Source organism: Falco cherrug, chromosome Z, assembly GCF_023634085.1.
Source record: "Falco cherrug isolate bFalChe1 chromosome Z, bFalChe1.pri, whole genome shotgun sequence".
NCBI classification, from domain to species: Eukaryota; Metazoa; Chordata; class Aves; order Falconiformes; family Falconidae; genus Falco; species Falco cherrug.
Genome location: NC_073720.1, coordinates 23,380,130 through 23,402,896, shown reverse-complemented (window position 1 = coordinate 23,402,896; position 22,767 = coordinate 23,380,130). Strand labels below are relative to the sequence as shown.

At 37.7% G+C, this 22,767-nt stretch overlaps 1 protein-coding gene across 1 annotated transcript in view; it reads right to left on the bottom strand.

Moving 5' to 3' along the window:
* The window catches only part of CWC27 (CWC27 spliceosome associated cyclophilin), a 122,076-nt gene that overhangs the window by 30,008 nt on the left and 69,301 nt on the right, over positions 1-22,767 (bottom strand). Inside the window, exon 11 of the mRNA XM_014281333.3 lies at positions 10,236-10,333. Coding sequence (XP_014136808.1) covers positions 10,236-10,333 — 98 coding nt within the window. The remainder of the gene's footprint in view (positions 1-10,235; positions 10,334-22,767) is intronic.

Sequence of the window (22,767 nt, the reverse complement as noted above, 5' to 3'; positions counted from 1 at the left end):
GAAAGGAATTATTTGCAAAATGTTAGGCACCTGCATAGAAGCTGCTTGTTGGGATAAGAAGAATAGCAATAAAGAGAAACAAAATCTGAAAGAGGAAATAGAAGGCAGAAAGGCAGCCAAGTTATTACTATCTTTGAAAACTGAGCAGCTGCAGAAACAGTTAGAGGAAGAAAACCAGAAAAAAACAAAAACTGGAAGAAAAGGTTGAAATTATGCTTATGTGGGCTCCCAACCTCCCTGACATTGTACAAATTACGAAATGAATTGCAACCCCTGAAGAATGGGATTCAAGTATATGGGGTGAACCCGACAACAACAAACTGGGGAAAACACTTTTTTACCTGCCTCAAGCCTCCCTTAATATGAAAACAGACCCATTATAAAAACAGAAGGAACTTTTGGACCTTGGGGTGGAGCAGGAGACTGTACCCGAAAAACAACCCCATTCAATCCAATTCAGATGGCTAATTCACAATAGTGCTATGGCCATAAGCCAGGTGAGACTGAATTGAGTATTTATGGCAAGTATGTTCAATTGGAGGAGACAGAATCTTACTAAACAGCAATGAAGCCAATGGCTTTTGGGGTGCTGGTGTCTTTATAAATGCTGGGCCTGGGCCCCCAGATGATCCCACTCAGTAACAAGCAGGGTGGCATACTGGGCTAGTGGAATAGATACACTGGAAAGAGGAAAACCCCTGTTAAAACCCATTAAACCTTTGAACAAGGTCTCCACAGCTATTACAAGAGCTGCCTGGATCCACATGACGCATGAGCACCATCCTGTTGATGCCCCTACACTGGCAATTGTAAATCATGATATGCTGAAACCATTAATTAAGGAAGCCCCTGCTACGCTCAAACATCTCATTGCAAAACAAGATGAAATTAGAAGACACTGACTTCAGCATCATATAACGAAGCCCTAGTGTGTAGACAGCTGGATACAGTGATCAACCTAGTGAGACCAAAAATACAGGCTGTAATGTCAGGCAAGTTATACCATCATCCCTGAATAGGATGGACCCTTTGATCATCCACCCAGACTCAGAGGTGGAGAGAATTATATGATCAAGCATAGGCATCCCAAGAGTTGTAATTCAGAGGCAACCTGCCAGCATTATCCAAGATCTAATTCACACAGTGCAGAGACGCACTAATAGCAGTAGGACGGTAAACACTCCAAACACTCAGACACCATCATCAGCTCCACGAGAGGGTGATAGCCACTTTCTCCCTCGAAATTTGAGACCAAAACCCAAATAGCCCTTGGTCAAGAATTTGGCCTGTCTGTGCAGTAAGTGGAACCCTATCAATGCATAGGTAACAACAGCCCAAACATTCTAAATCCATTTGGCCCTCGACGACAATTGCTAGAATTTTTAATAGATACAGGTGTACACACTTCAATGTTAGCAGGAAGCCAAGAGGCTGCGTATATGACCCAGATAGCAAAGAGTTAAAACCACTGAAATAACCAGAGCAAGTGTTATTTGTCAAACCACTAGGGTTAATTCATGGCTCCCAGGCGAGATGCGCATGTCATCTAAACCCTTTGTGATTAAAGATCACAAAGAAAACATTCTGGGGTTCGATGTTTTGAATGGCCAGACCTGGCGCCTGCCAGACTGCAGCTATGGTCCTTCAGTTCAAATATCACCCCAACCCTGATAAATATCAGGAAGCTACAGGGTGTGTACTCCACACAACAAATGTACTCCCTGAGTCAAAAATTACTAATGTACTACAACACCTAATTCCTGCTGCAGCACAAAAACGAATTTTTGAAGTCAGAGCTGATGTGGAAAACCAACAAATCATCTCCAGAACCTCAGAACCCACTCCCCATAAAATTTACCAGTCTGGCCAGTCTGAAAACTGGACAGGAAATGCTGTCTTACAATTGATTACTGGTGCTTGAGTGCTAATACAGACCCACTAACAGATGCAGTACCTAATATTACAACCCTAGCAGCCACCCTACAAGCAGCCATGGATGGCAGCACTAGATGTAAATGGCAAGTTCTTCATGGTCCCCTTATGACAGTAAGATATAAAGAAATTTGCCTTTACTTGGGAAGGTACACAATGTATCTTCAACAGACTACTACAAGGGTATAAACACACACCTGTAATTGCTTATACTTGCTGAACTTTACAAACAGTCTCACTTCCTCAGAATGTGAAACTATACCAAAATATAGATGATATTACAACAGGAGGAGATTCCCCTGAAAAGATGAGGGAAGCAGCAATAGCAGTAAGGCAAGCACTAAATGAAGCAGAAATTGTGATCCTGTCTGAAAAATGTAAGGGACCAATTAGAGAAGTGAAGTTTTTGGGTACTTGGTGGACAACAGTTAGTGCAATGATTCCTCCAGTTACCTTGAGAATAACAAAACTACTGCATTTGCCCCAATCTAGGAAAGAATAACAACAGCTCATAGGCACTCCAGGATATTGGAGAAAACATATACTGGGATTGTTCTATCATTGCGCACCCACTATACTTACTTTATGAAAAGGAAAACTATGGAAATGGAACCCAGAACATGAAGAAGCAGTTAAAACTCTTAATAGAGGAATAAAAACATATCACTCGTTGGGATCAGCACACCCCCATAACCTTATTACTTCAGAATGGGGTTTTGCTGAACATGGTACTTACTGTAACCTCTTCCAAACTGGCTCTGATGGACCAAAAAGACCTTTATTATTCAGCTTGACTGCATTTAAAGAGACAAAGCCAAGATATTCTGAGTGGGAAAAGGGATTTTTGTCTTTAGTCCAATCAGTAAAACATGTTGAGAAAATACTCCAGGGACAACCCATACAAACCAGAGCACCACTTAATTTGCTAGAAGCAATCCTAAAGGGGCCTGTTCCCCCAGAAGGAGCTGCACAAAAACCTACAGTCAGAAAACGGTATGCTTGTTTGACAGAAACTGCAGAAGGAATGAAATTAACCAAAGGACCTTCTGCAGTTTCCAAATTACAAATGGCTGTAAATGTAGACTCATCAGTATTACAACAACATTTTAAACCTTCACCAATTTTAAATGCGCCTCCCCTTCAGTGAGGGAACACCATCAGAAGACATTTGGTTCACTGACACCTCAGCAAAAAGAATACGCAGTAAACAGCAATACAAGGCTGTTGCATTAAATATTGCTGCTGGCAGACAAGTAATAGAAGGTGGTAAAGGTAGGGCACAAGCAGGAGAATTAAGGGCAGTTGTTTTGGCAGCACAGAATGGAGCAACGATTACATACACAGACTCCTATGCTGTGTGGGCTGGCACCACACAATGGTTCTGTCAGTGGGCATCCCTACACTAGGAGGTAAACAGACCTCTAGTATGGAGAACTCAAGATTGGCAATTACTACTAGATATAGTCAGGAAAACACCATTCAGGATGGGATGGGTAAAAGCTCATGCCAAAGACAATGAGCCAGCTACAAACTGGAATAAAAAGGTGGATGAGTTGACCAAAAGCAGTAAGATAAAACTAGGGAATTCCTTAAATCCTGAGTAGTATTCTTTGGGAGAACAGCTAAATCAAAAATCATTTCATACAGATAAAGAAGTACTTCATTTTGCTGCACAGAGCAAAGGCTGGCCTCGACACAGGAAAACTTGTAAAGTTATTCTTACAGAATGTTCCCAGTGCAAATTAAGATAATGACCAGATCACCCCACTAAAGTACCACCTTTGTACATTAGCAAAGGTAAAACCTTATGGTCTACCTGGCAAATCAATTATATTCACCAGCTGAAACCCTAGCTGGGTATGAATATATTTTAACAGGTGTAGAAGTAGAATCTGGACTCTTTACAGCAACTAAGTGCCGACGGACAAAATACAATACAGGGGCTATCATCTTGGTTCTCAAGTTTGCCTACTCCTGACACCTTCCAAAGTGATAACTGCTCCCACTTCTCATGCAAGGAGGTGCAAAATTGGGCAAAACAAGAGATTTAATGGGTATCCCACACCCCATATTGCCCCAAATCAAATGGGATGATAGAAAGAGCTAATGGTTTGTTGAAAAGGAGCCTTAAACCACATGAGGTTCAGTGGATACTGGACTTTCCAAAGTATTTCACCAACTGAATAATCCCACTGGAAGAGCCCTGTCAACAGAGCATTCTTTGCAAAAACTGAACCTGGTGCTCCACCTTCTGATGAAAGAAAATGTCTGATAATAACCAGGACAACCTGTTACAGTAAATTTACCACAAACTGGAACTGTGCCTATGACTAATTAAACCTCACAGGCCACTTGCTTGGGAAGGTCCTTGTAGCAGTGGAGCAGAACATAAAATCAGTTCTAGATGGATTTATTCTGCATCATGAAAGGGGTCACCCGTTTGGCTTTCCTCACTGTGACCTTTCTTTCTTTTCTCTTAGCAGAAAATTAATTGATTGCAACAAAAACAACAGCAGTATACTCCCAACTCAAGTTTTGGTTTTCCTCTTAACTGGGACAAATCTAACCCTTCCAAATCAAACAGTTTTGGGACCATGCATTACTAAATCATACTGTAAGTGTTGGGATCACACCAAAAGATAAGGCAAACTTTGATCTTGCTACTTTAGTTATACATGGAAATAAAGCATATCTAAAGGATAAATGGAGATGGGAAACACTATATGACAGGCGAACTGGATCACTAATTTAAATAACAGCACTAATCAGAAAGACTACATCATAGAAAGAGTGCCGTTGTACATAGCAAGTGCCAGTTGATGTTGTCAGCATTTTGATACTTTCTGACATCAGCTGAAGTCAAGACAAAAACAGCCAACACCAAAAATTAGATCTTTTCATCACCTAATTATTTTTGTATTACAAACAATTTAAGCATGTGATTTAATCATCAAATGTTAATGTTTGAGAAAGTTATGTGGATTCTGGTGTAGCTGATACTTTGAAACATTTTATTTACTTTTAAATAAGAAAACCAAAACACCTTTTCCTGAAAAATTGAAAATTTATTTCTGGAATCTTAGTTTTTCCTATAAGTCACAAATGTGAACCCTACATTGCAAGGCACAGATTATGCCATTGTTATTCTTGATTCCATAAAGTCAGAAAGCCTTCTTACTAAACAAATTTAGAAAGTAATTTTATTTACTAAGTAAATCTACTTCCTTACTAAATAATCTACTTACTAAAGACAGTGAATGAAACTTTAAATGACATACACAAGATGACCTATAAAATACTGTAAAAACCACTTACCCTACATTTTAAAATCTTTCTTTTATTTAAAAGCTCAGTTCTTCTCTCTAAGTCTGAATTTTGTCAATACTGCCAAGTGAGCTGTTATCCTGATAAATTAGCAAAGACAATCTGACTCCTGAACTTTTAAGGACAGATCTAAAAAAATTACTTAAGATTGAATCTCTACCTTGTATTTTGATTGCTGCTGGCTTTAAAAAAATATTCAAACCGAGAGCTGGAAAAGGATTTAGAGATAGAAAAATATATTCCAAGCATGGATAAAGAAAACCAGAAAAGCAAGATTTGATTACTTACCTAGCTATTAATGTACCTGGACTTTATTAGATACCACAGAAATCCCTTAGAAGCAGGGATGGGAAATTAAAAATTCTCTTTTTTTATTAAAAAAAACTTTTCCCAAAGACTATATCCTACAGGGCGACCCCTTTCAGCAAAGCTAGCAATTCACAGAAGAGAATATGATCACAGCTTCATATTTTGTTTGCACTCTTTCCCTCAACAATTGACATTTTTCAATTTGTTATATTGGTTGCACTAAATTCTGGTGTCAAAACACACAGTATTTATGGCAACTTTATGGCTATTTTATGCTACCAGTGTCAATATGCATCCACAGCTAGACAGAGGACAAGTAACATATTTTTCAGTTAAATATCTAATGAAAAGGCCATGTGGTAATGCTGAGTTAATTCTGGTATTTCACAGTAGCATTTCAATCATGTTTACATGTTTGGCATCATAAACTCATCTCTTAATTAAGCTGTTCTTATATTTAATCCAGAATCCTTTATAATCCAAACTATATGCCAATTATACAACAAATCTCTCATCTATCTTTCAGTCACCACCTTTAAACAGTAAATGTTAATTCTATCTAAATATAGCAACAGTTTCCTTCAAGACCATATCAATTCAGTTTAATGAGTTTTTTACATTTATTCTTTGTGTGTGCGTTTTGTAATGGTAGGTTGCCTACTACCAGAAAATTTTTCAGCTTCTTTGATCATATAGTGAATTACATTCCTTTGTGCAAGACCTCCTCAAAAAGGAAAACATCATTAGGACATTCTCTTTTCAGACAAAATAATTAACTAGATAACCAGAAGAGATTATATGAAGAGAAAGCAAAAAGTAAAGAGAGTACTGCGTTGCTGAATTACTTTGGTAGACATACAACCAAGCCTCTATTTTAACTGCTTGGTTTGAAGACTCACAGTGACTGTAAATACAAAGCTTTTGGTAATGCTTCCACCTAACTATCACCATTAACAGGATGCTTAGTTTTTCCTTCCCATCAAAACCTTATTCGGTTGACATCTTACCTTTCTTTTAAGTGGTACTTCACAGAATCTTGAAAAACAGAACATCTAAGCATATTCCTCCCAAAAGGCAGGATCAACCTTATCTACATCAGTCATAAGAAGTATTTAATTCATTATTGAGAAGTTCCACTTTGTAGGTCAGCTATCCCGGTACCTTTGGGAAGTTTTCCCTAACATTTAACCTAAATCTCTTCAGCTGCAATTGAAACCTATTATCTCCTGTCCTCTCCACAGTGTTTCCATAGAACATGGAAAATTATTCTCCATAGTAGCCTTTAACATTCTTAATGATCATTAATGTATCTCCTTTTACAAAGTCACCTCTTCTCTAAACTAAACACAAAATTCTTACAATCTTCAAATATGCTTTCTAGATCATCAATCACCTTTGTTGCTCTCCTCTGTCCTCCCTTGAGATGCCTTGTACGGTTTTTTTTCCAAGCGCAATTGCCAAAACTGGGCAAAGGATTCAGGCTGAAGACTTGCTCAGGCTGAACAGAAAATGAGTCTGACTTGCATACAACAGTCCATTTTATATATTTTATGGTACAATTTAGTCTTTTTTAATAGCATGCCACTATCAGCTTGCTCTCAGCTTTCTAATTATTATGTTTTCTGGATTTTAAGCTGCCCAAGTGCTACCTAACATCTTGTGTTTGTGCAACTCATCATTTGAGATACATACAAACCACTTACTATAACCCTTCCCCCCCTCCTCCCCGCCCAAGATCTCCCAAGGTAAATGTATTTTGTTTATCCTGACCTGGCTTTTAACCTTTATGAACTGACTCAGTCTACCAATCCCACACAAATATATCCTACCATAGCTAAAAGGCACACTTTTCTTCCAATTTAAACGGAATCACATCAGTAAAAGCTCTAACATGGAGTAGTGGAAGGGAAGAGAGTGAGCCACTCGGCTCTTCTGTTTAACAACCCCATGTGAAAATGCAACCTTATCACATGGGTTTATTTTTTTCTTTACTGTTTTCTTTCATTTTCCCCTTCCCTTGTCCCATGTATTTCCCATATATTTTTTTAGTCTGCAAATTTTGTAAAGGTAATCTGTTGTTTTCTCCAGATCACTAATAAACAGGTTCCCAGAAATCCTGCTTTCCAGTTTGATTACAAACAATACTCTGAAAGCACTTTGTTAATCTTTTGTTGATATTAATGTCTCTGGGACTGCTTTAGCCAACTCCCTAATATGCTTCAGTGAACACCATCAAGTTCCAATGATTTTAATGCACCTAATTTATCTAAGTAGTCTCTACTTGCTTGTTCTGTACCGGAATACTTCTTTCTATGCCAACCAATCATACGTAACCATACGATCAAAGTTGACCGCTGTGCTAAAGAGAATGAAAACAAGCATTCAAGTTTATTTCCTCTTTGTTTAGCCAAAGACAATGAACTCTCTTCTTGCTCATTCATCTCCTGTTACTGTATTTTCATTAATCATTTTGCCCTTCACCATTTGCATCTCATGTAATTTTTTTAATTGTATCTTAAAGTTTAGAAAATGTTTATTCTTAGAATTTTTAGTGTAGGTACTCCAAGAACTTTTTGAATAGGTTCTTTCCTGCCACATATCTTTCTCATCAGCTACTGTAACAGACTCCTTCCTGTGCTCTGACAGTAATCACAACAAGGAAAACCAAGATTTTTCCAAAAAGATTATTTTGACCATTAGCTGTTACCTACAGATTGCCAATAGGATTGTCTTCCACCTGCTTATTATTTCAAAGAAAGTAAAACCCCCAAACAACTCTGGCATTTAGGTTCCCTTTCCTCAAATGAAAGGTATCCTTCAAAACTGTACCATAGTAGTAACTATGAGTATTGGCCAAGTATTACTTTAGTCTGTCACTGTAAAGGTGGATTTGCTCAAATTACTCTGCAGTAAGTCCTCTGACTTAACTGGCACCAGAACAGGGATAATGTTGAAGCAATAGTTTTACATGCCATACATGGCACTACTAAAAATAATTTATCATATATGTACAGAAGGACTACTCTTTACCTTTTGTGCTTGCAGTTCTTTTATTACATGGCCAGTGATAGCATTCATTGTCTTGCCAACAATAGTTTATATCAATTCAGTAACTGAGCATGATTACTAGGCCTTTTTCAGAGCTCCTGCTTTGTAAAATTTGGTGCTAGGTTTCATACACAAGTACAGGATACTATATTTTTCATTTTCCCAAACTGGCTGCTGACCAAGCTCATCTGTTGCTCAAGAGAGTCCATGAATTTTTCTAGAAATTATAGTTTCTATCACTCCTATAAATTGTGTGTCGCTTGGATTTTTTTTCTGAATAATTTTATTTTTTCTTCCATATTTCTTATGGTATTGAGAACTGGACCAAGAATCCACTCCAGAAACGTATCTAGCAACACCAGTGTGCTTAAAAAACAGTCCTTTTTCTTTTTCTTCAGTTCAGCTATTAAAGGGTAACACATCCACCTGCACTAAAACATGCACTTTACATACTATTATAAACTTAGCAACTCATGCACATTTAGAAAGAAATAGAATATTTTTTTTTTCTGACCAGGAAGCAGGCATTGAAAGACCCCATTCTGCTTAGGTTTATGGAAAACGCACATGGAACCGACTTTCTGAATTTGAGTTCCACTGGTGTCCTAAGATGCACAAAAGTTTGAAGTCAGCAGCTTTGAGTTCAAAGTTAACCATCTGCATTTAAGTACCTTTTCAAGTCAGAATGCCAAGAAGACAGAATTCTAAGTCATGTTTGAACAGGTAAATACCCAGCTGTGGTGGGTTGACCATGGCTGGATGCCAGGTGCCCACCAGGCTGCTCTATCACTCCCCTCCTCAGCAGAATAGAGGGGGGAGAAAATAAGGTGAAAAAAACTGTTGAGGTCAAGATAAAGGAAGTTTAATGAAGCAACAGCAAAAGTCACATGCACGGAAGCAAAGGAAAATAGTTGTTATTCTCCATTTCCCACCAGCAGATGATGCTCAGCCACTTTCCAGGAAGCAGGGCTTCAGTACCTGTAGCAGTTGCTCCAGAAGACAATCGCCATAAATAATGAATGCCCCCCCGCTTTGTCCTCCTCCTTTCTCCTTAGCTTTTATATCTGAGCAGACGTTACATGGTATGGAATATCCCCCTGGTCACTTTAGGTCAGCTGTCCTGGCTATGTCCCCTCCTGATATCTTGCCCCCTTCTCCCCCCCCCAACTGGTGCGGATGAGGGGAAGGCTGGAGAGACAGCCTTGATGCGGGGTGAGCCCTGCTCAGCAGCAGCCAGAACCCTGGTGTGTTATCACCACCTTTCCAGCTACCAAACCAAGCACAGCACCGCGAGGGCTGCTGTGGGGCCCAGCAAGACCCAATATACCACCAAAGAATTCAATCATACACCATGGTATTTCAAATCCAGAAGCTTGCCCAACTTGGAAGGACAAATACTACCTCATCTGAAAGAATAAATGCCACCTGTACAATTTATTTATATGCTGGCATCCTTACATTACTACCATTATTAAGGAAATTCAATTTTATTGGAAAAAAATTTCTAAATTTCAACAATATGGTGTCCACATTTAACCACATATAACACAAAACTAGTAAAAACTTCAAAATTGGAATGTTAACTGGAGATCTACACAACACCTGATGTAATATACTCTTACCTTCCTTTTCTTTGGGTTTTAAACCTCGCTCTTCTTTTTTCTGCTTTGCTTCCAGCAGTTCACGCTTCAGCTGTCGCACTTCTTTCCGTAGCTCCTCACTGCAAAGAGAAAAATATTTACAAGAATTTATCTTCTGGGAATCTAAAGCCACTTAGAAAAAACAGAATCGAAGTCAATGGGCAGTAAATCTCTGATATAAACAAGGAAAGGTACTGACTCAGCAATGCTAGGGACATGGCTTAAAAATCAATTAGAACCTAAGAAAGTTCATATTTTCATTAGCAGAGACAACAAAAGAACAGAACAGATGGCAACATCATAGCAGAAGCTACACTAAGGCATGTTAACAGCTTTTAACAACTACATTTCTCCTTTTCCATCATGAAAAGAAAGCCATAGAGGAAGGATAAAAAGACAGTTTTAACCCAAGTAACTCCATTGCTTTTATATAAATTGGGGGTAGTACGGAAGCAAGCTGCATCACAACACTAATCTAGTACACTGTAACATTTTCTTACAGAAGTTGTACAGCAGAAACAACACTCATGTCAATAGAAGTATGTTTGCAATATTTAGAATGTCAAAATGCAGTGACAGGAACCCAGGAAGCGGGGGTTACAAGTGGCACTTATGAGTAACAAAGCCTAGCACATCAGAAGTTTTCCTGTAAGAGCAACAACACACTCTTTCTCTTAGTTGCCTTCAGCTATTATTGTATGAAGAACAAACTAGCTAATGACAACTGTTCAGTGCACACACACACCCCACACACCCCTCCAGTGTGTGTGGTTTTTTTCCCCCTCCCGTGGAAAGAGGTTTCTGCACAGAACACAGAAGGTCCTAACTCCTACACGGCCTAATTCTAAAATGCCTTTTCAAGCTCTCTCTATGATCAGTAGTGTGTCAATAAAGGACTTTGATACTTCGCTCCTTAGAGGCTCCATGCTTCCTACAGTTATTATTCCTAGGTTCACTTTACCAAGTTAAGTTGATGAGCAGGGTAATCCAAAAAGTCTGCATGCTGAAGAGGAAGCCACAAGTACTGACTGGTAGAAATGTCAGGCCATACTCACAAGCCAGATTTACTGGAACAGAACTAGAAATAACTGACGTTCTGTAAACAGGAAAATGTCAAATTGATGGAGTAGAATTAAAATAAGGGACTACAAATCAGTCTGTACCTGCGCCCTACATTTGCACTGAGGTTTCATATAACCTAGTAGTTGGTTTGTAGCCAATTATGCAGTTGCCACCTGTCCCTGGAAAGTTTCTGTCTCTACACAGGCTCTGTCCCCTCCAAGCTTGCCTCACTGCTCTCTCAGTCCCACTGCTACACTGCAGGCTCTCCCCTTGCTCTTGCTCCCTGTTCTTCATCTCCTTGCCACTTCCTGCAGCCTCGAAGCTGTCCTCCCTCCTCCCTCAACACAGAGAGGTACTTCCACAGCAGGTGTAAACTCATTCTCTGACTACTTACCACCATTTTGAAGGGCCAAAACACACAAATAGAAAACAAAGAAGTGACATGCGACTGTTTTTTCTTTTCCAGAAATGGCATTGCCAATGTTGCATACAAACCCAAGAAGTACTTCCTTCCTGTATTTCGTATTTTGAAAACAGAAAAGTAGCCAATCCTTTAAAACTGATCTATTATCTCCACAGTTTGTGAAGAATATTTCAGTGAAATTGCTTAAGCACCAATCTGGATTCTATCTTCCAGAAATTTCTTCTAAAGCTAGATGACATGGACCAAATTTCCTACTACCAGTGATTTTTTCATATAACTTTTGCAAGTTAATTACATTTTATAGTAAATGAAAGCCGTAACTTTCCAAATATGTAAGCTTATACATAAACAACAGCTTTTACCCTTTTATCTGAAGTAGCTTAGCTTAACTATTTTTGTGTAATCACTACAATCTCTTAACCGTATAACCCTCAGTATCTTTTTCTGACTGAACTTGGAAGATCCTGAAAGATAGCAGCTCTTAAACAACTTTACTGATAGGCTGAGTACAATGGTCATAACAGTCTCAACCATCTGTTCTGTATTCAAGATCAAGCAAAGAAATAACTCTGTGTATATGCGTGCATGCATACAATAAATTATGTATTAAGTGTTTCTGAAGACAAGAATTATAAAGCATATTCTTTTTCTCTAAGTAATATTGCCAATACTTTCTAGGATACTTAATTCCAAAAAGCACTGTAAGAAAAAAGAAAACCCAAAAACCTGCCTATTGAAGTCTAATTTTAGAATGACACAGCAATAAAAAAAGATTATTCCTTTTTCCTAATCATACTAAAGTTTACTGAAATCAGAATAATCGTTCTGCAGAAAACTTTTTTTTAAAAAAAAGTCAAACTGTTTCAGGACAAACTGTCTAACTCCAGAATTTTCAGATTGCTTCCTCAGAATAAATACATTCCTTTAATCTGTAAGACTTCTAGTGAAATCAGGTCTAGGAATCCCTTTGAATTACCTGGTTCAGCTGTGGCTTGATTTGAGAGGACTGTGCGTTAGTTTCCTAGAACTGACAGGAACTCCAGAATCTAGGAGCTACAAGACCTTGGGTAACTTCAGGCTGAAATCTAGTTACAACCTAAAGACACCATGCATGGTGAAGGCATCAGCTTTCCTAGTAAACTATTTGAATGCATGATCAAAAATCACCTCTACACTGTTATCTTAGCCACCACTCAGGCTTCCCTTTAGCAAACTAAGTAATTTATACTTCTTCAAGAATTCTTTTTAAAGGAAAGGATGTTCTCCCAGCTTTAATCCACCATCTACTTCAGGACACCCTGCAGTGTGTTCCACAATCCTTTTGAACATCAGCTTCAGAATGAGACATACTGATGGGTTCCAGCATTCCTGTAGGGCCCTGCCAATAGTGCACTTGGCACCTTAGTTTTAACTCACCAAGGAACACATGGTTGTCACTGCACTGACCACTCACATGAGTTTCCACAGTGACACTAAACCCACCTCTTAGTCACTTCTTTCAAAAATGTCATTCAGCAGTTGTACTATCCTGCAGCTACAACCCTGCATTTCTAATTTCCAGCCTGGTATTTAATTGTATGACAAGAGGGTTTTTATGTCATTATGGCCACTTAGGTATTCAATTCAAATTATTTGTAATGGTCTGTTCCCATGCATCCTATCATTTTCTTATAAAGTCTTTTTAAACATAAAGATATCAGTGGTTTTTAAACAAATGTTTGATACAAGTCTACCTGTACTATAAACACTACACCAACAGTTATTTTTATAAATCAAAAAAGTCTATCCTTTTTAAACCTGTCATCCCCTCCCTCCAGTTTCCCCAAAAGGCAACACAAGTTATCTACTACTCGAAAAATCACTCTAACCAGCATTAGATGCAACTTCAGTCTATTTTTTTTTTCCTGAAGAGCGTACCAAACAAAGCATTCTGCTATACCTGGTTAGGAGTCAAGTAAGGTTAACTTGTCTTAATTTCTCTACATCATACCTTTTGCCATGATTAGACTCTGAAATAGGAGTTCTGTTCATTGGAATTCTCATGATTTTCCATTTTTTATTAAAAATGAACACCAGTACAGCAGAAAGGATTGCATTTTCAGCAACATTTTTAGACTAAGTTAGCTAGGCCTGTTACCTGAAAATGCTTAATCATGAAAGATGCTGCCCAACTTCCTGCTTTCTAATGGATGTCAACTTTTTACTCCTTTCTTCCACACACAGAACATTAATACCTATTGAGTAATTTTAAATTTTCTATATAATGATTTTACCATTTTAATATACGAGATGACTTAATGCATAACCTACCTCAGGTGTCCCCCCACCCGCTTTTTCATCTAAACTGTTTAAAAGATGCCTCCTTGCTTACTTTAAGCATCATGGTAATGTAATCAAGTTATCATTGACTCTTTTGGCCCTTCCTGTTGGTATCTGTATTTTAATTTGACATATTCATAGCCATATCAGTATTCTTTTTCACTGATTTCATATTTCTTTTAAACCAGAACATTCCCTTCCCAGTGTGACTTTATTCCACATTCGATTTGGATATCCCAGAACAATCCCTATATTTTGACAACACTTCATTCTGTCTTTGATCTCCCATTTCAACAATTCAATGTCTGGATGGAGATTAGTGGCAAGTGGTGTCCCTCAGGGGATACCATATTGAGACTGTCTAGTATCTTCATCAATGACACAGACAGTGGGATTGAGTGCAACCTCAGCAAGTTTGCCGATGACACCTGAGGGATGAGATGCCACCCAGAGGGACCTGGATAAGCTCAAGAAGTGGGCCCATGTGAACCTCAGGAGGTTCTACAAGGCCAAGTGCAAGGTCCTGCACCTCGGTCACAGCAACCCCTGGTATCAGTGCAGGCTGGGGGATGAAAGGATTGAGAGCAGCCCTGTGGAGAAGGGCTTGGGGCACCAGCAGATGAGAAGCTCAGCATGAGCTTGCAAAGTGCACTTGCAGCCCAGAAAACCAACCATATCCTGGGCTGCATCAAAAGAAGCATGGCCAGCAGGTTGAGGGAGGTGATTCTATTCTGCTCTGTTAAGACCACGTCTGGTGTGCTGTGTCTGGCTCTGGGGCCCTCAGCACAACAAAGACACAAATCTGTCAAAGCAGGTCCAGAGGAAAGCCACAAAAATGATCAAAGGTCTGGAGCACCTTTCCTGTGAGGAAAGGCGGAGTTGGGGGTTGCTCGGTGTGGAGAACAGAAGGCTCCAGGGAGACCTTATTGTGGCCTTTCAGTACTCAAGAAAGACGGGGACAGACTCTTAGTAAGGCCTGTAGCAATAGGATAAGTGGTAATGGTTTTAAGCTAAAAGAGGCTGGATTCAGATTAGATAAAAGAAATTTTTTATGAGGGTGGTGAGACACTGGAATGGATTGCCCAGAGAGGTGATAGACACCCCATCCCTGGCAACATTCAAGGTCAGCCTGGATGGGGCTCTGAGCAAATTAGAGTTGAAGATGTCCTTGCCCATGGCAGGGGGGTTGGACTAGATGACTTTTACATGTCCATTCCAAGTCAAACCATTCTATAATTCTGTGATTCAACCATAAACACTATTTGTCTGCTAATCCCTAAGCCAGCAGTAAAGTGGATCAACATATCTCAAACAATTCAGCTTGCACCTAATGACTGTGAACCCTTAACTCCAATACAGCAGAAGTACCTTCGTTATTTATTTGCAGTTTTATGTACTTCATGGTGAAGCAGGCCTCAGACACGCAGAAGTATTGGTCTGAAAAATCTTCCTCTATTTTCTATGATCCCAAGGTTAAAAGATTTTTTTCATTGATTATTTCAATACATAATCTTTAAAAGTTTCTTGACTACAAGTCTAAAAATATTTCAGAGATTAATATCACAAGTCATATAATGTTATAATATCCTAGAAGCCTAGAGACATCCCTACGGTTGGACAGACTCCACACACAATCTGCTGGAGACTGCCTGACCTTAATCCTCCTACTGAATTTGAAAGAAAGAAGATTTTGGCAGATCAGGATTCCATCCCGACCAAATGCAGTGGGAAGCAGTGGGTTGAACACAAGACTAAAGGTTAATAACATAACTCTTAGCCCAGTTCTGTCACTAAGGATCTAACCCACAAGTGAACAAGGACAGACTTCCTATGCTGCACCCGTAGCTGATGAGTTGTGAGCAAGCATAGATCCAAAAACTCAAGGTGGTATGCTGTGGTATAGAGTTTCAGTACATTAGCCCTGCAAAACCCACTTACAGTGCTTGTTTACTATACAGATCTTCCATCTCTCAGCTCTTATCTGTACTGGTATTAAAGCTTTATATTTCAATACACTTTTCTCTTAATAGTAGGGGGTTTTGCAGTTATCTTTACAACATCGCATATTCCACGCTCCAGCTCTCTAATAAATCTATTTTGGTTTTCTTTAGCATTTTAAATCAGGAATTAATACTTAGTTAATAAGGAATAAAATAAATTGGAAATTTAGCCAAATATTCTAAGTTAAATAAACCTTTTTTTCAAGTGCCATGTACTGAAGGTGTCTTGCTGCAAGTAATAAGGGTTCTTCTGAATTTACAAAGTAACTTCTTAATTCAAAAAGGAGAAGTTCTGTATTTGTCTTCACTTTGGCAGAGGAAAAGAGAACTGATTACAGAAATAAACACTACTTGTGATTTTGGTGTAAGTGACCATATAATTATACTTGATATGCACAAACACAAACCTACCCATCTTTTTCTATATACATACATATATACATATATATATATGTCTCTTTGTACTTGTAGGCTCATGCACATGTATATATAAACCATAACTGGCTGTATTTATTTAAGCATATAAAATCTGTAACTAATAAAATATATATGATACACAGACACAAATAAGACCTAGAGAAGCACAGGACCTTATTCAGCTGTGATTTAGGGAAAAGGTGGGTGCATATATTTGAAACTGTAATTTAGATATTCCCCATCCAGTGATGACAAAGCTCAGTAGATGCTGAATTTCACTTGATACCATTCCCATCACAAAATGCCTGAAAACTTTGCCTTCTATACATTTCCAAACGTATTCCAACTCCAGTCTAAACTTCACTACAATTCAAGAGTATTCACCTTTCCCCCTCTAAACGGCACCTAAGCCCCTAGGGCCAACCTGCTTGAGGTTATCCTAGCACACAGTCATCACTGACCCTGCACACACAATATTAAACAAGGCCACATTCTTTCAAAACTTAGGTACTCAGATGGTGCCAAAACTATACAGAGAGCCTCACAGTCAGAGGATTCACTCAGGTAAATGTGAATTTATAATGGAGAAACTGTTCAGTGACTGAACAACTGAAAGGTTATGATGTATTCTGCATCACTGGACTGTGTATTTTTCTAAAAGATATGCTGTAGTTGAAACAAGAATTTATTCAGGGAAGTACTGTCTTCTGTAATAAAAAGTATTACATTAAATTATTATTTTTGATGGCATAGCATGTTATTTCCCTTCCTCTTTTTATGGTGTTATAATTACGTTGGTTTTATTGTTTTTAAAGGCCATTTCCTTTCATTTGCTTTTGCTGTCTTCTCATTCAGTATCATCAGAGGAAAATTACTAACTGGTATCCATAAATAGTAACATTATTTAGTGAGTGTTGTTCAAAGTATACATATCAGAACAAGAAAAAAAATACTCTTATTCAGTTTACTTCATATTTTTAAAATGTTATCTATAATAAAAGCATGTCAAGATTGTCACATAAGTTTAATTTTTACATGAGCAGCATCCTTTAACACCTTAATAAAATAAAATTAATACTGAAGTACTTTAATATACTTTAACACTGGTCATGTTAATTTCATGGCAGAATAGATTATTCTAGTTTAGTTTAGATAAACCAAGTAAAAATCGAGCTGTAGTACAACTGTATCCCTTCATAATGTAAGCTAATAGCCTGGAAGGAAGTCCTGGATTCAACGCAGTCGCATTTCTTTTCCCAAAGGTATTAAGGTAAAAAGCACATTCCATGTTCTCTTTCTTAAATTTACTAATGACAATTTTCAATGCCGATGATGTCAATAGCACCCATGATTTATATGGTAAAGTCATTGTAGAACAGACAAGTGGACACCTTAATATCAGGAACAATGAGGAAGAACCCCTGTTCAGATGACAGCTTTCAGTTTCTGCTAGATACTAAAAAAATGCATAATATGTTGTTTGAAAATTCCAATTCTAAGTTAAAATACAAGTAGTATTTCTAAATAGACCACTAACAATAAAATGAAACAATATAAAATGTCAGACTTGTACAACTACCTGATGTGCAGAATGTGTGGAAGAATCAAGAGAAATGTCTGCTCTAAAATGTCAGATTTGAAGCCTTTTCTGATATTCCCCCTTCTGCCCCTTGGGGAACCTGCAGTTCTTGGAATGGATAGTAAATTCCCCCATTTCTATGTAAAAATAAGACCTTTCTAGGGTTCAGGAATCTTATTTTTGTCTGGATTACATTATTGTTCATCTCTGACACTGCAAAAATTTTACAGCTGTAAAAATGAGAAAAAACCCTGTAGGTTTGGAAAACACACAGTGTCTTTTTGCCAGCCTTGTTTTGCTGTAGAAATCAGCTATATATCTGTCTGACTTCTACAAATGCTACACCACAGTCATATCTCAAGTAAGATGATGATACAAAAATGGTGGGAGACATATTCAGCAGGTCTTGACACTGGAAACCTGTATTTTAATATATAGCTGCTGGGCCCTGTGTGGACACATGTGCTAACACTAATGCTAACATTTAATGCTGGTTTTGATTCTAACAGTAATTGGTAAACTACAGTTTGAAATTAGTACTGTAAGTCTTTGTTTAAACTCCTGCACTGAAAGAATTTATGGACAAACTACCAATATTTATACATTTTATCTAGGACTACTGAAAGACTTCAGTGCTGCAATCTAATAGGACTGGCATGATCAAAGACTATTGTCTTTCCATTTCCATAAACCTGAGTGTGAATAAGCAGATCACATAATTAAAGCATCAGATAACTGGCACTCTATTTTAATGTAATTAGGCATATTGGATTATAAATGACACTGTATGTCATTTATGTCATCACAGCACTAACCAATGAATTCTCACTCGCCGAAACTGATGAAGAACATTACCATTTTACTCTGTTGGGAGAAGCTTAGCAAAATAGCAGTGCCCACAGGCAGAGCATGAAGTATAAACTTGTGCAAGAAGAAGAAAGATATAACGGGGGAAGTGATCTATTCCATTATGGCAACTAAGACAGATGGAGAGGGAAAAAAACCCCACAGGTTTCAGTGCACATGAGCTCTTCTTCAGCTAGTTTATTTTTCTTCCAGTTTGCTTAATAAAAGGTATTAGCTTTCCCTACAAACTTTCTTTGCTTACATTGCTCAGCCACCAGCCACACTGCCAGAAACTGCAGATGTATGCATTAGGGTACATATAGAAGCATATATCATAGTTTTAACTTAAAGCTGATTTTATGCATTATCTGCACATCCATGTTCAAAGCAGGTTCTGGAACAGACAGAAGAACCTAAATTTTCACAATGTAAGAGAAGAACCTAACTGTGGCTAATGTAAGACAGCAACACCATTAAACTAAAACAAATAAACAGAAAAACTGGAGGAGATTGCCAGCATCTCTCATCCAGGTCAATAGCATATGTATCTGGATTCTAAATGCTTAGTTAATGCTTCACAGAAATGCACTTGCCTTTATTCTTTTTTTGTAATTACACACCACACTGGTCATTCACAGCTGTTGTAATTAAGAGGTTTCCCTCCTCTGTCACTTCTGGATGACAGCTTGCAGGGTAAATTCGTGCATGATCCTATGACTGTTAAGCTTCACCCTATTTCTATTATTCAAGCTTCGAGATCATCCAATTTTCCATTAGGATATTCCTACCCAAATTAATCCCATCTCATTACATTACTTTCCAACTCTGTACTATTTACAAGATTATTTTAACAAACTTTGGGGATTTTGTTTTGTTTGTTTTAATATTTAAAGTATTACCGAAAACCTGAAATAAAAACTATTCTAATAAATTTGACCCAAAACAATAGCTGCTCTTTCAACATCATTTATATTCTCCTTTAACCAACTTCTTACCTATCTTACAGTTCTTGATCTATATTCCCCTCACTTTCATTTTAACCATTTCCTCCAGCTTAGTCCAGAATAATGTTTTATCATATATATTTAGCCTAGAAAAAAAGCTTACTTTTTCTCAGGAAATACCTAGAGACAGGCTACTTTTGCAGAATCTGTTTTAGTAAACCAACTCAACACATTTTTTCGATTAGCCGCTAATTGTTTTCTTTAATTATTCTTACTTTCAAATCTAGAACATTATATCATATTGTTCTACCATTTTAGAGGAAGCAAACCAAATCTGTAAGTCAATATGAAAACTTACAAGGGTGGTTTCACCAGGCAAGTCAGACAAGTTGTAATGTTTTAGATAAAAGTAGTAAATGCTTTTAACACAGATGCTTCCTGTGAAACAAAAAAGTATTAGATGCAATGCAAACCTCACAAAAAAGGGGACCAGAAACACAAGGAATTTAAGTGTGACTGAAGGACAAAGTTTAAGAGGTTACTCAAAGCAAATAATTTTGTATCTGTAAATCTAAAGACAGGGCTGTCAGAACAGATTGTAGCAGGTCACATGTTAAAAGATGTATAAAAGGGGCTATGATGAGTTTTAAAGAGGAAACAGCTGAAGGTATTAATGCTAAAATGACTGAATTAATTAAAACAAGAAAACATAAGAGAAGGAAGAGGTCACTAGGTCACATGGGATTAAAGGGAACAATAAAGGAAAACAAAACCACTGCCGATAAGATAAATGACTGATTCGTGTCAGCTTTCTCAAAAGAAGGTGCTAGGGAGAAAACTCTTAAGTATCTGACCTGACTTGGACAAAGATGAGACAAGATCAGAGACAGAGGTGTCAGGAGAAGAAATACCAACATATTAAAGTGTGATAAAACTCTGGAGTACATCCTCTGGAAGGATGTCGGGAATGGCTGTTCCATTAACTCACCTTAAAAACAATGTTGTATCAGATGACTAACAAACACTGTATCTTTAGAACAAAAGGGATGACCAAGGAAAAACAGTAAACCTCATGGCAGCTTCTGGTGAGTTGCTTTAAGTAACTAATACAATGAACATAAGCTTGTACAGTAAGTCTCTGTGTTATCTCAATGAACTAGTAGTTTCATTCCAATGTGTTGGTGAAAGTGTGGATGAACAGAGTAATGGATAAGGTGAACAGCTCTAAGTATTCAAACAGCCTTCACAAATGAGTCTTTAAAAAAAAAAAAAAAAGAGAAAGCAAATGGTGAGAAATGGATTGAAAACAAAGCACATGGTTACAAAAAATAGCCAAATTGAGAAAAGAATAAGCAATAAACTTTTGATAAGGCAAAATTAATAGTTCAAATTAAATACACTTAAAAAACTGAGTGAGGTACTTGATGGTGACATTTCCAGAAGATCCAAAATCAGGTGCTCAGTAAAGCCCAGTCAAAATTCAGTGATTTCTCATGCTTGTAACTCAGGAATGGAGAATAGAACAAATGGCCACAGTCAGGTTCTCAGAAATTCTGATTGACCTGTCTTCCAAAATTGAAGGAGACTACAGAGGGAAATCCTCGTACACCTTACACAGCTCTAAAGTAACAAAATGAGTTCAAAATGAATTCATGAAAAGCCTCTGAACTTTACTACTGACAGCTCAATGAAGACCTCTACTAACACATAGTTGTGGAAAACAGTAACATAAAAGGTACAGTTATTAAGCAGAATAATACAAGAAGTATTTTAGTGGCACTATCAGAGACAGCCAATACTGTTCAGTTTAGAATACTATAAATGAATCTGGATAACCCATGTCAAAATGGCCAACACAATAATACAGGAAACTCCAGAAAGGATAACAAAGATTATTCCCACCATGAAAAATCGCCCCTGACATGAAGATGGAATTACTCACTTCAGAAAGAAAATTAAACAAAGGAAACATTAAAAAAACGCAGGAAAACCACAAATGTTACAGACTTCTAATATCTGAGTCAAGGAGACTGTAAAATCTCAGTAATTTAGGAAAAAAAGATAAAATATTTTTCACTCTTCAGATAAGACCACACAATTCTTTCACAGATAATTTCTTTGGAGTAAGAGCCTTCACATTATTAAAAGTATCTCAGACATTTACATGAAAACCAGGAACATCTACTTAGAACAACTAATGATAAAAATGAATTTCAGGAATGTAAGACTTCATTCCTTGGCACCATCTAATTATAAATCAGCTGATGTGTATTGCTGATGGATTCCTCTCCCACTTCTCTGAGGCAAACAGTACTGGCCAATACATCGTCAACAGAGGCAAAGACGCTTACGACAGCAGCATATGCCTAACAGAGATTTTCCTCTCCAAATCTCACTCTGACTCTCCATTTTATAGTAAGTGCCATGAATGCTCACAATTACCAAGTACCAAAATATATATATCCGCATCAGAGCCTTCAAAAGAAAATCACATGAGGAATGATGAAAATAGCTTTCTAGATACTCTATTAATACCAGTATACCATAGGATATCAAATATCTAAATAGACAGATTGAACTAAGAGCACAACATACGCCAATTACATATCACTGTTTCTTGGAAACTGGGTAAAACACTTGCTCTGAGTTTTGCCTGCTGTTTCCCAACATCTGATAAAAATTTATAACAGATGGGAATGATTGCAAAGTGAACAGCACTCCCTTCATGTTCTCCATTCTGCTCATTTAATCACAAACACACTGAATCTGATAGTAATGAAACAACAGACTTGTTGTTGATGAGATCACCAAATTACTTCCATAAAAACCTATCAGACACTGTAAAATATAGTCACCACAGACATACAGCATACATTTCTGACCTGCCACAGCACCTGTCTATACAAAATAGTAAATTCAGTCA